We start from the raw sequence: 17203 nt of genomic DNA, 5'->3' as shown, positions 1-17203 counted from the left end.
AGGCGCAGGGAGACGAGTGGGCGATGCCGGAGTGGACAGAAATGCCCCCGGCATAGCCGGCTTGCCAGAAAGGGTACCTGCCTGACAGTGCTGCCCAACAAAGGGGACGCTTGCCAGGTTGTGGCTTGGACAACACGTCCGAGGGTATTTTCGGCCAAAAGGGCCTTCTACCCAGACATGTGTCGTCGCACCTTAGCGGTTATTCTCCATTCTCTACCATGGTATGGAATAAAGTCCTGCTACCTGTTGGTGGGAGAAAGGTTGCTTAAAGGGACACTAAAGGCAAATATTAAGTCGACGTTGATTGTTGAAATAGCGGTCCAGAAACCTCGTAGCGCTGCTTTTGTGCCAAGGAAGTGCTTATTTTGAAATAAAATCACGTTTTTAGTGGTCCGCATCGCGTTAGCGCGCTTCAAATCTCCCGCCTGAAAATACGACTCTCATACGTCACTGCTGCCGTGCCCAACGTTGCCCGCTTTTACTGCGCGGCCGCCGACACTAGTAGCAGCCGAGCGGAAGTAGCGGGACCCACAGTAGCAACAACGGCGCTGCGGCAAAGACTTGCTCGGATGGGCACATTCAAAGCCGTTACCAAGTTGCGGTTGGTCTCATAATCCTCAGTACGAAAGTGCAGCGAGCACACACGCAGAGGTTTTGACTGTTTAGCACACTGGCGCAATGGCATGACACTAAGCCACTTCGAGCGTAAGTGTTCGTTCCGCGGCACCCAGTGAAAAGACACACCGGTTTCCTTGCTGCAGCACTGGCGTTGTGCACCATTCGGGCAGCCGGCAATATCACACGCATGCGGCATTTTGTCGAACTTTCTGTCAGAGCGACTTTCACGAGCGCGCAAAACACGCACGGCAGTACGCAATCCCGAAACTACCACTGAGACGGGCGAGGCACAGTTCGGCGAAAACGGAACCTTTGAACCACGCGCGCCGTTCCCCATGGCAACGCCACGGAGGTTTTGTTTTCCATGAATCAAGCGGAAACGAACAAACAGCATCTTATTACGTCTTTTGATGCTCGGAATGTTCTTTTTTTACTGCTGCTAGTTTGATTACTAGTGATTTATTGTAGGCCGACTTCCCTACGTCATCGGGATCACTTCGAAAATGTCCCACTCGTGGCGCTCATCATGTGATACATTTAGCTTAATTTCTCGGTAAGTAGGGCACTGCTGTTGATAATATTGCCGTTTTAGAAGTTGTCATACATTGAGCTTTCACTCTGACATAAATTGTTATTTGCCTTTAGTGTCCCTTTAAGTGCGTTTCCACAGGTTGTACCGGTGGCGTGACTTGGGACAGCCTTACGGTTTTCCTGTAGTTGTGTGACCGCCTCTCCCTCTGCCAAGTCGCTGCTGCGGGCAACAAAAGGGTTTGGGGGCGACTGCATGAGCCCGGGGCCTTGCCCGCACAAGACTTCACGCATTGCCACACGTGGAGTGAAGAGCGTCACGTGTAATGCCTGGCCAGGTAGCAGAGTGGCACAACTTTTGGAAAGTCTTACGGCCCCTCTTGTGCCCAGCTAGCTCAGTCGGTAGAGCATGAGACTCTTAATCTCAGGGTCGTGGGTTCGGGCCCCACGTTGGGCGCCAGTTATGTGGAAATAGGTTTGTGAGACGCTTACCCTACGAGGCGACCGGCAAGGGACGCGACGTTCTCCACTGCTGCAGCGAACAAAGACGCTACGGCTGGGTTCGTTGACTCTCCGGCTGGGTTTGTCGACTCTCCGGCACGGCACAGAAAAGGCACTCGAGGCAGGATATCAACAAACACGGGTTTATTAACCCAAGATGCAGCACAGTACGACAGTCACGGGCTTGCAGGCTGTAAAGGGAATTCCGTAAGACCGATTGAGTACGCTTGCCGGCGGCGCTACGACCATCACACAAAGGGCAGCAGTCGAGCACACTGACGAGAAGGCGCCTGCCAGAGCAGCGCGTCAACCTCTCGTGCCGGCCTGAGTGCATCCGACGCGGGCAAGCTTGCGCCAGACAGAACTGAGCTCATGGGGGAAGGGGGTTGTCACTGGCAGCCAATGAGGACGGGCATTGCGCAGTGACGTAAGCTAGCTTGGTGGCGTGAGCATTGTTCAGGCATGTTGGGACGCGTGGCTCGTGCGGGGAAGACCAAGGCATGGCTCGCACCAAGCAAAAAGGCCTGGCGGCGTAGCCACAGTAGCCATGTCGCCAATTAATGGCAGTTCCTGGTGCTTCTCAAGTGTGTTTCAGGATGTCAAATTAGCTGCTCCAAAGTGCTGCAAGTTGTAAATTTTTGCTGCTCCAGAAATTGCCCCCAAATCAGAATGCCTCGGTAGCATCACTGTAAACAGCCCACACTGCATTCTGCTGGTAGACCAAGCAGGTGGGTGAAAGTGTAAAAGAATGAGAACAAACAATATGACGTTTGCATAAACTGCAGCAACCATGAATTCAAGAAATGCAGTATTAGACATTAGACAAGACATAGTAGGCCATGGTACAGGTACATAATGAAACTAAGGCGGGACTGTATGGGCCGGGCTCTTGTGCGCAGTAGTGTGATCGGTGCACGGCACAAGACAAACGAGGACGTGGCACCCTGCATGCAGCTTGCAGTGCTTGAACCCGCGGAGGTGTTCGGCGCGTACGGCTCAGAGTAGATAGCGAGGCTGTGCGTGCCGGGGGTCGGTAAGGGCCGATTAACTACAACAAGGCAATGAATAACAAAAGAGCAAACAACACCATCACAGTACCTACCGATAAAATAGGTACAAGCACACTTCCAGCCTGGTGCTCAGCAGAGCAAAGTACATAGTCACTTGGGAGGGCACCCACTCTGTGGGAAATTGGCAGCGTGGGACCGCCAGACCTAACAGGGCGTGTACAGCTCCTTGAAATCCTTGAAAACCCTTGAATTTGAAGTATGCATTTTCAAGGCCCTTGAAAGTCCTGGAATATTTTCCCATCCTTGAAAATCCTTGAATTTCCTGAGCAGTGCACTCTCATATCGGCATTGCGACCTGTTTAATGTGGCAGATCGGCGTCGACCTCACAAACTCATTTCAGAAACAGTAATTCGGTGCGAGCACATGTGGTTCTGTTTTGCAGAACTGCACTGGGAAAAAAAAAAGTCACAGTTTCACGGCGAGGGCGAAGTAAGGAACTAGAATGTCACATGAAGAATGGCAAGCAACTCGATACTTGCAGCGCGCCGCTCAAGCACAAAGGACACACGAAAAGAACGCACACAGGACGACCGTGAACGAACAACTGTCATAGCTCGACACTTGCAGTGCACCACTTAAACAAAAAGAAGGCTGCTTTAAAAGAACGCACATGTATGTATACACAGGATGAGTTTGAACTAACAACTGTCACAGTTGTTACTTTGTGTTTGAGCGGCGCACTGCGTGTGTCGACTGTGCACAACCCAATGCGCTTAGACATATTTTTGTTTCTTATAAACCGCGGCGCGTGGAGCATGGCCTCTGATATTGTGTGCCGGCAGGTTTCTCTCCGGCCTTCCCAATCGCATGGAAAGAGCATAATTTCAGAGGTGGGCGTGGCCGACTCCTTCGCGCTGCAGCGCTCACCACCGAGGCATCACCGAGGGCTATACACGCGCTGGGGAACCTGCCGCGCTTTTGGTGCGGCTTGGATGGGGTGAGGAAAACATAGTTTTAACATAGTTGCAATGTTGCAATTACCAGCATAGTTTTAACATAGTTGAAAACATAGTTGCAATGATGTGCCTGATAGGCACATCATTGCCTATCAGGCAAGTGGGGCGCCGGGGAACCTGGCAATGAACCATGGGGCGCCGGGGAACCTGCCGCGCTTTTGGTGCGGCTTGGATGGGGTGAGGAAAACATAGTTTTAACATAGTTGCAATGTTGCAATTACCAGCATAGTTTTAACATAGTTGAAAACATAGTTGCAATGATGTGCCTGATAGGCACATCATTGCACCATAGCATGCACGTCCTGGTGATAGAACTAACCTCTCTGCTTTAATGTTAGTGCCTACATTATGTCAGACCATGAACTACCCTTTACACGCTAGTGTACTCTGCGGGACTGGTGAGCCGCCCAATATTCACACAAATACTCAATTTACACAAAAGATGTAAATTTACACAGAGACACCTTGCAGCGCTTGGCTCAAAACAAGAAATCTGTCATAGGTTGCTTCACATGAAATTGATTCCCACAATGCATGGGATTGGCCTTATTTTGTATTATATGTTTTACGAATATTTGTAGTATTGTGTAGCTGTGGTTCAGCTTTTGAGCATGAAAATGAAGCATCAACATATCCATTACTCTTTTAACCAACAGCTGCCTTGTGGGAGCTATTTTAGTCGTAAATAAATGATAGCATGGCCTTCAAAGGGATGCTAAAGATAAAAACGTGTTCTCTCATATTAGTAAACCATCCTTTCACATACCAAGAGCGTGAGTCTTGCTGGGAAGGCACTTGGTAAGCCAGAAAATGTGGAAAAAGAAAATACAGGTCACAACATTGCCTTTATGCTTATGCACCGACCCGCCATGATATAGATTTTGATGGCATCTATTAAGACTTTAGAAAATGTGAAAAAGGACAGAAACGCAGAGCAAAAATGCTTGTGGTAAAATGAGAAAGAAGTCATTGCTTTTTTCACTTCCTTATTTCAGAAATAACTTCCTTTAATCGGATTTGGTGCCAATTTATTTTCGTTAAGTCAGGTTGATGACAGCTTTGAGCCCTGTGGGCACCAGCTGGGGAGTGGAAATTTCTTTGTTAGATTGGGAACTTTGTAAAATCGAGAGTTTTGTCAGATCAAGCTTTAACTGCTGTCCCACTCATGCATTTGGCAGTGTTCTCCGAAGGCCACCTGACTCATGGTGTCATGGGGCAGGCTTGGGTGCATCTGTTTTTGAGGAGGAAACGCTCCAGACTTTTTAAGTTCCACCTGACTATAGATAGATTTTATCGCTACAAATGATTTACAATGTGTTCTGAGCAGGGGCTAGAGGCTTAACATGGAAATATTTAGGAAATTTTATGGAGCCCTAGGATACAGAAGAATAAGTTGATACCTCTGTGTCACACTGACATTCATATCCTTAGGCTTCGATGCGCAATTAAAAAAAATTTCGTTAGGTTGCAACATTGATATGGGGATGAATTATGAGCAAAGTTGTATTTGTGCTTCTGCCATAGGCACCTGTCTGCTTGTTTTTTTTGGAGTGAGAAACTGCAGATGGTGACATTCTCCATTAGATTCATGGTCTTTCAACGCACTCTTTTTGCATGATCCTGCTTTTGGCGTCTGTATTTGCATTGCTGCTGTCAGTGCCTCTCCACTTGTTTAGCTTTTTCTCTAAGGTATCAATGCACTCTATCGTCTCGGCATCTTGCCTTCTCCGGTCTCTTGCTGTGCTCTACGTCATACTACAGCAGCGCCAACACATAACACCGATGCAAGCGCCACCACACAAGTGTGTTCTGCCAGCTGCGTGGTCTCGATTTTTCGTCTTGGTTTTATTAATCTGCATCCAGCGTCTACGTACTGTGTTTACATGCGTATGCAAGCTGGCAAGAATATTCCCCCCCCCGTGACGCGTGGATTAGAGGTAACTTGTCAAAAGTCTCAAACTTACGTCATGATTACGGGACATGGTGACGTCGCAGCACGACATGATTAGTGACTTAGGTCACGTGGGTTTCCGCCTGCTGCGTTTTCCTTAAAGGGCCATGCAGGGAGACACCTAAAGCTTTCGCCTTTAAACAGAACAATAACTTCCTTTTTTGTCTGTTAAGAATAAATCTGTTATGGTTGGACGAACACTTTGTCTGAAATAATTTAGTTTAACTTCAGTGTTTATGTAATATTGACACTTGTCCTTAGATGATTTCTGCTGGCATTCTTTTTATACTCCAGTATAAAATGCATGTCCACTGGTCAGAAGAGTTTGAAATAAGCTGTAAGCCATTTAAGGTGCCTGCATTACAATATGGATTTACTACATCTCACTGTAATGCATTGCAGGGACATGGAGGCCAGGAATCATCTGAGCAGGATGAAGATGTGGAGCCAGTCATTGATAAACCTGATGAATTGTAAGTGGCTATTCTGAATGCATGCTTCAGTGGATATGTGACAATATGTGCCACTGTCTATAAGTGATATTGAATTGCTACATAGGCGGCTTATTGAAATCAGTTTTCTTCAATACTTACTAGAGGGAACTCTGGCGCTAGTGGCTATGGGAGCTGCTAAGCACGGCGCTTCAGCCAGCATGGGAATGATGGGTAGTACACGGATTTGTCTAAACTTTGTTCTTTCGGCTCCGTTTGCTCCATGTCACCTGCATCCGCTTTTTCGCAAAATGACATTCAGCAAAAGTCAGCAGTTCCACTTCACCACTTAACTTTTTTAGGCTCACCAATTCGAATCTGGTCACGAAGTTCTCAACGGTCTATTCTTTTATCCAAAACGAACACCAAAACGCATCAATAAACAAAGCCATAAGTGCGTTCGAAGCCGCAAGCACGAAGTTTAGGCAAATCCATGTACTACCCATCATTCCCATGGTGGCTGAACGATCACAGCGCCAGCGTCCCCTCTAGTTAATTTTAGGAAACTCTATGATTGAAATAGAAGGGTATACGAGCCGTTTGTTGATGCCTGCCGAGATAGCGCGTACGCCAAAGATCGCAGTATTGGTCTGCCTGTGTCTGTAAATACATGATACTGTGAGTACACAGTAAAGAGAATTACTTGACGTGTATGCAGTTTTTCGCGGTACAAGATCATTCCTTTGCACACAACACTTGCATAATTTATGAGGAAAGGCACACGAGCTGGAAATCATGCATAGCTGCTTGTTACTGGGTGCTGTGTCAAGACGCTTTCTCAGTGGCTGTGTATACTTGTCAGGGTGTCTACCAACCTGGAAAAGTCGGGGAAAAGTCGGGGAATTTCTGAAAAATCTGGCCAGGTCATGGAAACTGACTGTAGTCTTTCAGATCGTCACAAAAATATTCATTACCATTGATCAAAGCTTAAAAAATCGCTCCTTCAACCACACAGAACAGCTAAGCAGAAGCATAGTAAAAAAAAAAAAGCAGTGCATAGCTGGTGCTTCTACTTTCTGAGTACAACGTTACTCACGCGTACTCATGCACATAAAATTGTGCATGTTTGTCTTGGCCGCGATCTCGGCTCGGCTTGAGGGTCTTCTGGTTAGGCTAGAAGTGCCATCAGCAGAGGGCAAGGTGCACAGAATATTCGAGCTGTAATTATTTTTTACTGAAAAGTGTAGTTTGCAGGTGCGTAAATTAGACTGGGATACAAAAACAGTAGTAGAATAAATATGGTAATCGAGATTGGATCCAATCCAATCCACATCTGAAGCTGCCTGGGCTGCAGCCATATTGCCATTCTTCTTGCGATGCAGTGAGCATGCAGTGAGTTGCTATGCCTCCTGCGAAGAAGTGTTCATTTAACCCTGATTGCGTGAACACGGAAATATCCGAGCACGCTTCATGGATTAGAGCAGTGCCAAACGGTACAAGTAAGGCTGAGTGTGCAAATTGCCAGAAGACTTTCACGCTTAGCAATATGGGCATCGCTGCTGTCTCCAGTCACGCTGTGAGCAAAAAACACCTAGCTGCTGTGAGCATGGTGCGAAGTGCTTCCCAGACAAACATCCGCGCGTTTTTCGGTGCTGGACCCAACTTGCCGTGTTCCGTGACTGCTACGAGTGAATGTGCCAAGCACGAGTGCTGAAAGCGTGCCTGCTAATTGGGTGGCCGTTGCGCCTGACGGGAAGGCATCCTTAAATGGGTTTCTAGTTAAAAATTGTGTCACAAAAGCAGAAGTTCTTTGGTGTCTGAACACTATAGCGACCCGTGGATTGTTTTGTTCAGCAAGCAGCGTCAGCAACGCTTTTTCCCGTCATGTTCCCCACATGCAACTTAGTAAGGACAAAGTTGGCTATACAATTTGTTACGGTGTAGCTCCACACTTCCGAAACAGGCTGCTATCAAAGCTCCATGGTGTCCCACACGTGGTCGTGGCTTTTCACGAGTCTCTGAACAAAATTGCTCAGAAAGAGCAAATGGACGTTTTGTTCAGGTTTTGGGACCCACCTGATGACGTTGTCAAAACCCGCTACCCGATGTCCTGTTTTTTAGGACACACTCGCGCAGAGGATTTAGCTGCCGCTTTCAGAAAGACCACCGACAACATTGAGCTGGCAAAAACGCTTCAACTTTCGATGAATGGTCCAAATGTCAATTTGAAGTTGTTGGAGTCATTGAAGCAAGAGTTTTCTGCGTCTGATGGAAATCAGAATATTGTGGACATAGGAAGCTGCGGACTGCACGTTGTGGCCACGATGTCACAAAGTGGAACACAGTAGTGTTTCTTTGAAGCATGTACAATTTATTCAAGAATGTCCCTGCATGCCGAGCCGACTATGTCAATTTCACAGGGAGCACACTGTTTCCGCTAAAGTTTTGCCCAGTGTGCTGGCTGGAAAATGGCAAGGCTCTTGCTCGGGCACTGCGAGTCCTCTCAAATGTGGTCAGATATGCTGAGCATGTCAAAAAAGAAAAGAAACCTCCAACATGTGGCAGCTATGCTTATGTCGAGATGGCTGTGAAAGGCGAGATGCTGCCAGTAAAGTTGGCCTTTATGCTTTCAGTTTCAGAAGAATTGGAGCCATTTTTGTCTGAGTTTCAGACAGAGAAGCCGATGCTGCCTTTTCTTGCAACAGCACTGTACGGCCTGTTGCAGTCACTGCTGGGACGAATCACGTTAAAGGAAAAGCTGCATGTTGCAGGCACATTTTCAAAACTGATGAACATTGATCTGGAGAACCCGAACAACATCATTGGCATAGCTGCCTTTGACATAGGCCTTGCCGCCAAAAGTGAGTTGTGAAAGCTCACTAAACCATCTCACACTGCGGTGATAAGTGTAAAAAAAGAATGCATCTTATTTATTAAGGCCTGTTCCTCAATGATAATCGAAGGATCACCTCTGAAATACAAGCTGACAAGGGGGGCCAGTTGCTTAAACCCAGCAGTTTGTGCCGCCTCTGCAGAAGCTGGCCAGAAGCAGCTGGACGTTGCACTTGAAGTACTTATAGAACACGGGCGCAAGGAAGAGAGCAAGTAGATCATATGTACAAGTGTGCTTGAGCAGCACAGCACAAGTGCGTTTGCGAAAATTTGATCGCGCAAGAGAGCGCTTGGAGAAGCTGTGGGTGGAACTCTGTGCAAGTTCTCATGAAGAGCTACTGCTGTTTGTAAGGTTGTGCTGTGGCTTTCACATGGAAATTCACATGGATAGAGGTATTTGACACAGAATAGGGAATGTTCATTCTGACCACATGAACAGTTTCTATGCGATGTTGGCATCGTGATGAACTCGCTTGTCCTTCTGGTGTAACCTTGTAGTTAAGGGCCTAATTCAGCGGAGTACTCGGTAAGGACCGAAATAATGATGGAGAAGCTTTTCGGAGAGGCCAGGGGTTTGTACGGGAGTCCATATCCATACTCTATCACTTGGTGCATACTGGACTTCTCTTTGCCGCAAGTCGTATCGGTCCGCATTGATGCGCTGCTGTTGTTGAATGCGGTATAGGGCTAGCTGACATGCTTCTTTGGCCCTCTGGGCGAAATCGCTGATGTCAGGTTTGTGTTCAGCATTGTCGCTTACAGGCAGCATTGCATCCAGAGGCGTGGTGACTGTTTGGCCATAGACGAGCTGGAAGGGTGTCACTTGAGTAGTCTCCTGCAATGGGGTATTGTAAGTGGATGTGGCATACTGTAGTGTCTCGTCCCATGTACAGTGCTTGAGTCTATGTAAATTGACAACATATCGGTCAGTGTTTTGTTGAGAAACTCGGTCAGTCCATTTGTTTGCGGGTGATAAGCAGTCATTTTCCTACAGGAGGTTTGGATAAGCTTCATAATGGACAGCATCAAATCGACTGTAAATGCAATTTCTCGGTTGGTAATAGCAACTTTAGGGGCACCGTGTTGTAGTACTATGGAGCTGACAAAGAATTCAGCTACTTCGATGGCTGTCCCCCTGATCAGAGAGGCTATCTCGGCATATCGGGTTAAGTAATCTGTCGCTACTACAATCCACCGTTTTCCTAATGATGACATCAGAAATGGACCAAACAGATCTATTCCTACTTGTTTGAACGGCGCTTCTGGGGGTTTTATTAGCTGAAGGAGGCCGGCCGGTTTTAATTGAGGTGTTTTGCGTCTTCGGCAATCGCGACAAATTCTCACAGGATGCTGTATCGAATTCCATAATTTTGGCCACTAGTACTTGGCACGAATGCAAGTGAAGGTTCGACTCACTCCAAGGTGTCCTGATGATTAGTCATCGTGACAGGCTTCCAAGATTTCGGATCGCAAGGTCAGAGGGACGACGAGTAGGAATCTGTCTGTGCTTTGCTAAAAATTTTTCTTGTACAGGATGTTATTTCTCATCACTTAGGATCACAACCCCCTGTGAAAACTCATGGAACCTGCTCAGGGTGTCCTTGCATATACCAAATGAGCAGAAGCAACTCGGCATTAGAATGCTGATGTTCAGCCATTTCTGATGTGGTGATGGCACCAAGAAATGGACAGTCTTCCACAGGCGCAGATTCGACAGGTGCGCATGACAAGCACTCAGCGTCACTGTGCTTGTGGCCAGACTTGTACAGTAATACCTCGTTAACTCGAAGTAGTAAAAACCAGAAAAAATTTCGAGATAAGCAGATTTTCGAGATAAGCAAAGTTGGGCAAATTCCATTGAGAAGTTCAGTTCTATCTAGAAACGTTATCCCTACTGACCAGTTTCTTAACAGGAGCGCCTAACTGGCTCTTTGTAAAGGTTTTGAAGAAAAATAATGACATACCAGCGCTATTAACCAGCTGTTTTTCGGCACTGCCTTTTTATTTAGTGCAGAGAGACCGACTAAGGCTGGTCTGCCTCTCAGTAACACTTGCACCTAGCAAAGCTTTCTCGAGTTGCTTAACACATCGCATGTGCCGATCATCCGCGCCGCTGCAGTCAAATTTATTTTGCATCAAGCGAAGCATGTTTCTTGTTTCGGCGGATGTCGTCACCCCTCGAGTAGCTGCGTCGACGCTGCCGCGATCACTGTGCGTGACGCCACGTTGTTTGGCTTGAGAAAATGGTCAAACCAGCTGATGTTGCAGGCTAGATCAGTTTAGCCTACCGCTAAGTCCAGAGAACCGGCATTATCTGTCGATGTGACTGGAAAGGGCTCCTCTTGCACGATGCCACACATTCAGCGCCGTTTTGACGTCCGGAAACTTCGAGCCTCGAATCCATTCCTTCGATTAGCGCTACCTTTCTTTGCAGCATCAGTGACTTGCTTTGCTTTGGTGGCGTTATCCTCACCACATCGCACGGCCGACGAAAAAATCCGTGCGACGTGCCTTGCGTAAATAGAATGCTGAAGTCGCATCTCTGACGGTAAACAAAACGTGTACGACCCGAGCTACTTTGCAGGGCCTGCTTATGTGCACGTCTATAGCGTCACATGACGTGACACAGGGTTGCTTGACAAAGTTGGTATGCCGCTAGGTTTTGACTTTACTTTCGGGAACAGTGTCCACTTCGTCGTAAACGCGGCAGCCTCGCGCGAACCTTGTGAAACGTATGACATTTTGCCGCTAGTATTTTGTGAAACGGTTCAGCGGCAAAGTTTTGGTTCCATTCTCAGTCGAGATTTCGAGATAACCGAAAGTGGGCACGGAAATACTTCGAGATAAAGGGCAATAAATACATTGCACCTATGGGAAATTGTTCGGTACCGCGGAAAACTTCGACTTAGCCGATTTTTCGAGATATGCGAGTTCGAGTTAACGAGGTATTACTGTACATGACCGTTACGTTGTACTCTTGCAGCATCAGGCTCCATCTTGCAAGTCGCCCAGACGAGTCTTTCAGGTTTGCGAGCCAGCACAGTGAGCGATGGTCGCTCACTGCTTGATGACTGCCTGCATAAGTGTGGTAGGAATTTGCCTATGGCCCAAATCACTGCGAGACATTTTTTTCTGTCACTGAATAGTTTCCGCCTTTGAAAGAGTGTGGGTAGCGTAAGCAATCGCTTACTCTTCTCCATTTTGCCATTGAACGACGATGGCACTGAATCCCTAATTGAATGTGTCCGTGTGTATGTATGCCCGTCTCTGCTTCGTCGTCAAAGTTTACAAGAACCGGGTCATTTTGAAGCCACCGTCGTGGCTCATGGAATGCAGCATCTTGCTCACTCATTCATACGAAAGGAGCATCTTCTTTTTTCAGTTGTGTTAGCGATAAAACTATTGTGGAAAAATTTTTGACGAAGCGTATGTAGTAGGCACAAAGCCCTAAGAATTGCCTGACAGCCTTTTTATCCGTGGGTCTTAGAAAGTTTTCTGCTGCTGCAAGTCTTCTTAGGGTCAGGGCGGATGTCTTCAGGACTAACTACATGGCCCAGGAAAAAGAGTTCACGGAAACCGAAATGGCACTTTTGTGGCTTTATCGTTAGCCCTGCTTAACTGATAGCTTTGAGAACAGTTCGTAGTCGTTCCACATGCTGATCAGAGGTGGTCGATAAGATTACGACATCATTGAGGTAAACAAGACAGGATAACTCAAATAGCTTAGTGTCCATCATCTGCTGAAACGTGGCAGGTGCGGAACAAAGGCGAACAGGAGTACCTTGAACTCATACAGCTCATATAGAGTGATGAACGCTGTTTTCCAACGGTCTCTTTCATCCACCTCTGTCTGCCTGTATCCTTTCTTGATGTCCAAAGAGGAAAAGAATTTCGCGTCCCATAATCTGTCAAGGGTGTCATCGATCCTTGGGAGCAGATAGACATTCTGCTTTATGATGACGTTCAACTTTCTGTAATCTATGCAAAAGTGAAAAGTGTGGTCCTTCTTCTTTACTAGCACCACAGGCGAAGCCCACGGGCTGGCTGACTGTTGAATAACGTCGTCTCCAAGCGTTTGTTCAACTTGGCTTGTGATGACCTCTCTCTCTTCTTGTGACACTTGGTAAGGGTGCTGGTAAATGGGCCTTACCGATCCCTCGACTATGATGCGGTGTTCAGCGATAGATGTCCTCTGGACTTTCGATGATGTTGAGAAACAGGAAGCGAATTCTCGTACTACGCTCTTGATTTACTGCTTCTGGTTCGGTGATAGGGCTGTGTCGATGCTAATGGATACAAGTATGCAGTCTACATTATCAGAATTGCAGTGATGGAAGTGCTGCTCGCCGCAACGATGCATTCACAATACCTTCTCTATAGCTTAATCCCGAGCGTCCGGCTAGTCAACAATAGTTACTCATTCGCGGTAGGCCTGCATCAGTGTGCAGGTCGCTGCGCCGAAAATAGCAGTCCATGGCACTACGCCTCTGTTTGCAGCATGGCAGCGAGTTACAGGGCCGACATGGGCGTAGTGAGGACAGCCAGCCCAAATTAGCAATGTTCACACAGAACGGTCTTTTCGACTGTGGAAAGTAATTCTAGAAAAAACCCTGAGAATTTCCGGTGCAGGTGGCTGTTGTGGTCGGCCTACGAAGAAATATCAGGGGGGGGGGAGCTGTAGCCCGCTCAGCCCCCCCCCCCACACCACTGTCTTGCTCACATTGTTTAGTGCATTTGGCACATACAGAAAATATGGCTTATGTTTGTGCACTTTGATGATTCCAGTGAGGACTGGGAGGATGACACTGAAGAAACAAGCCTCATATGTCTGATGTGCAGTGAAGCTTATGCCAGCATTCCAGCCATCACAGGGCACATGAAGGTGTGGACAGTTGTCTTTAATTAAACTCCAGCTACTCATATTGAACTTGTGACACCATCTTGTACATTTCAGGACATTCATAAATTTGATTTCACGAAGATAAGAGACAGCCTTGGCTTTTACCAGCAAGTAAAAGTTATAAACTATATACGAAAGCAGGTAAGTAATTTCCAGTCAGTCAAATTACTTGCTTGTTAGTGATCTCGTAATCTGGGTGTCATGGTGAATATGTGTGCTGTCAAAGTCATGCTTTGCATGTCATGATTTCATCGGTTTTGTTAGTGTGCCAATGGACCATTTGCGAAAATCTGCAAGGCAGCTTTCCTGCAAGGTTGTTTTCCAACCAAAAATTCTCAATCCCTGACTGCTTTTCTCGCTCATTCTGTTTTTGCCTCTCTACCCCCTCCCCCCCCCCTTTTTTATTTCTTACGAACGACGGCTGCCTTGTCCACCTAGCGAAGGCTGAGGGTTCGTACGAGGCGGCCCCACAGTAATTGTTGGGGAAAGAGGTCGTTTTGTCGTACTCGCGTGCCTTCACTGGAATTAGGAGCGATAAAAGTACAATGAGCGAGAAAACCAGTCTGCGACGGAGAGTTTTTGGTTGGAAAATAACCTTGCAGTAAAGCCGCCTTGCAGATTTTTGCAAATGGTTCATTGAGAAGAGAGAATACAAGTTTTTGTGTATTTTAGCTAAATGCACTGGATAACTTTGGTGGTTGGGCACACAATGGCACCTGACTATATGCACATTGCTGGGTCGTATGAATGTCACTTGCAGCATTGTTGTACTGAAAGAAAAAGTGAACAGTGCTATTGTGTTGTGGTTGAGCTGCATTTCTGTACACTTAAGCTTGGAGGTGGTTTTCCAGCTTGATTTGGCACTGACAAATATCGCCTGAAATCGCGTAAAAGTTATTACAGTGGGACCTCGATATGCACGACCCACATTTGACCATGAATTGCTTTGGTCCTGGTAAGACCCCCGTAGGAGTAATGTATTAAAAACCTCGATTATACTACAGAATTTCCCGCTGATCGTGCATTTTACGATGACTCTTCGATACTGTCTCAGAAAAAAATCACCTTTTCTTCTCTCTTATAATGCCCACGAAAAGAAAAACTTAGGTGCCCCTACGTGGGCAATCAGAAAGAGTGAGACGGGTGCCTTCTTGTAATGGAAAATGTATTCTTCTGGGTACTTCTGGATATGCCTCGATCGCGGGCGTATTCCAGGGCCGTCACCTAGACAACCTCCATCTACACGGAGCAGCTTCAGCTGATCTACAAGATCAGCTTTGAGATTCGAATATTTTCACATTTTCAGTGTGTGGGAAGGTCGACAAGCAGCTGAAGGTCTCCTCCCTCTGTTTGTGGCACTCACAGCCACAGGCCTCTAGCATGCGAAAAGGATGCTTTTCCTTGATGTTCATAATAACAACTACACATCATAAATTGCACTTCACAAGAGAAAAAATATGATGCACACAGCTCAGTCGCACATGAAATCATCTTACGCAAACGAGCAACAAAATGGGCTCTGTCGCCATTTTGTGATGGGGATGACGCTTTATCTGACTCTTCTAATGGGAGGCTGTTGCCAACGTGGTTTTGGCAATTTTTGGATTTGTTTTATCAATATGAAGATGCACGTTAGATTCGGTTTTTTTAAAGTTGAGAACCTCCTCCAATGGAATGCTTAGCTGTCATTTTTAAAAGTAATGTAATCTACCTTCCTTGGAGAAGTGCAGGGTCGTGCCGCGGGCTTATTCAGGCGGTCTGTCTGTACCTTGTTTTTTGGGCAACACTGAGTGTCACTGCCTGTATTCTTAGTTTTTCGATTATACAACGTCCAGATTATACGACGGTTTTCCGTGGTCCTCTCAAAGTTGTATAATTAGGGTTCCACTGTATCTTTAGAAGCACCCGCCACAGCCTGGCCAAAGGGGAGACTTGCGCGTTCCTTCTTACGGCCTGCACTTTAGGGCTAGTTTCGGCCTTTCACCACTGCTACCCCACAGGGGCGTCTGCACAAGCAGGCGTTTGGTGAGCGGTGTCACCACAGACCCGAGCCAACGGCGGGATTTCAACCGCTTCCATGCCTAGCCGTGTGTGGCTTAGCTGTGTCTGGGGAAAAGGGGATCCTGGGAGTTGAGCTGACGCTGGGAGCTTGGACCTTTAATGCCCCCTGGCGGAGGCGACACACCCCTTTGGCCCCGGCTTCGCGTAGACGGCACCACTGGGCTGACCCACCCAGGGGAAATCGCTAGTCGCCTTTTCCTGTCTCTCTTCCTATATCTTCGTCTTTCTCTCACTTTTAATCTATCCTGTCCTCTCCTCTCTTCTATTTACTTCTAGTTTTCCTGGCGGTAAGGGTTAACCTTGTGGGGCTATCCAACCTAGAATAAACCATATTTGGTTAAGGTAGTGGCATACTACTGGCGTTGTGCAGACTTGTTTACATGTTCTGTCACGTCCCCTTGTTGGGTTCCGTGGTGGCCGATAGGCGCCGTTGCCGAACAAACCACTTTTTTTTCATGGTATCACCCAACTCCTCCATTGGTGCTTCCCCCCCCCCCCCCATTAAGGTGGTGCACCGATGCAAGCACCCAGTCTCTTTCGAAAAAACAAGACTCGTTCCCCAAGTACCACATCATCCATTGCGAGAATCCAGACGAGAAAGCCCGAAACATTTCACCATTCCTTGTGTCGAGGTGCCTCAGTGAGACAATCGGAAGTGGCTATAAGGGCACCAAGATGGCCAGTGGGGACCTTCTGGTGGAGATTAAGGACAAGACTCAGTTTCAGAACATAGCGAACCTCGTAGCAATTGGGTACAAGCCCATAACCGTCTCTGCTCACCAAATGATGAACACTGTCAAGAGTGCCGTGTCAGTGACGACCTAATACTCTGTTGGATGAAGAACTCCTTTCTGGTTGGAAAGATCAGGACGTCATATGAGCCCAGCGCATAAAAATCCAACGCAAAAACAAATTACCAATCTGGCACATAATCCTAACATTCGCCTCAAATGCACTACCAGATGAAATTGAAACCTTAAACTCTGTGTGAGACCTTGCATCCTAGACTCGCAACGCTGCTTCAAGTGTCAACGGTTTGGCCATGCTTCTGGGTTGCCAAAAGCAGCTAACCTGTGCAAAATGCGGCACCATGGGACACTTCGCCAATGATGACTGCAAGGTGGAAGTACACTGCACCAACTGCAGTGGTGACCATACGGCTTATTCCAGGTTCATAACTTCTGTAAGCACAAAAGACACGTAAGACAACGTAGTGCTTGTCCTGTGTTCTTCGTTGTCTTACGTGTCTTTCGCGCTTACAGAAGTTATGGATCAGTACCAACTAGCCCGATCT

The 17203-nt window shown here is 47.1% G+C and overlaps 1 protein-coding gene and 1 non-coding gene across 5 annotated transcripts in view; both read left to right on the top strand.

The window, feature by feature from the left end:
* LOC119397022 (zinc finger protein 277) overlaps nucleotides 1-17203 on the top strand; it is a 118134-nt gene that overhangs the window by 14039 nt on the left and 86892 nt on the right. For all 4 annotated transcript variants that reach the window (XM_037664442.2, XM_037664444.2, XM_037664446.2 and 1 more), the window contains exons 9-11: nucleotides 6028-6098; nucleotides 13734-13830; nucleotides 13903-13989. In XM_037664442.2, the coding sequence (XP_037520370.1) occupies nucleotides 6028-6098; nucleotides 13734-13830; nucleotides 13903-13989 (255 nt within the window). The remainder of the gene's footprint in view (nucleotides 1-6027; nucleotides 6099-13733; nucleotides 13831-13902; nucleotides 13990-17203) is intronic.
* Nucleotides 1531-1603, top strand: Trnak-cuu (transfer RNA lysine (anticodon CUU)). The gene has a single exon. It is a non-coding gene; the product is annotated as a tRNA-Lys (tRNA).

The sequence above is a fragment of the Rhipicephalus sanguineus genome, chromosome 6, assembly GCF_013339695.2.
Source record: "Rhipicephalus sanguineus isolate Rsan-2018 chromosome 6, BIME_Rsan_1.4, whole genome shotgun sequence".
Classification (NCBI taxonomy): Eukaryota; Metazoa; Arthropoda; class Arachnida; order Ixodida; family Ixodidae; genus Rhipicephalus; species Rhipicephalus sanguineus.
This window is presented reverse-complemented; position numbering and strand designations above follow the sequence as displayed.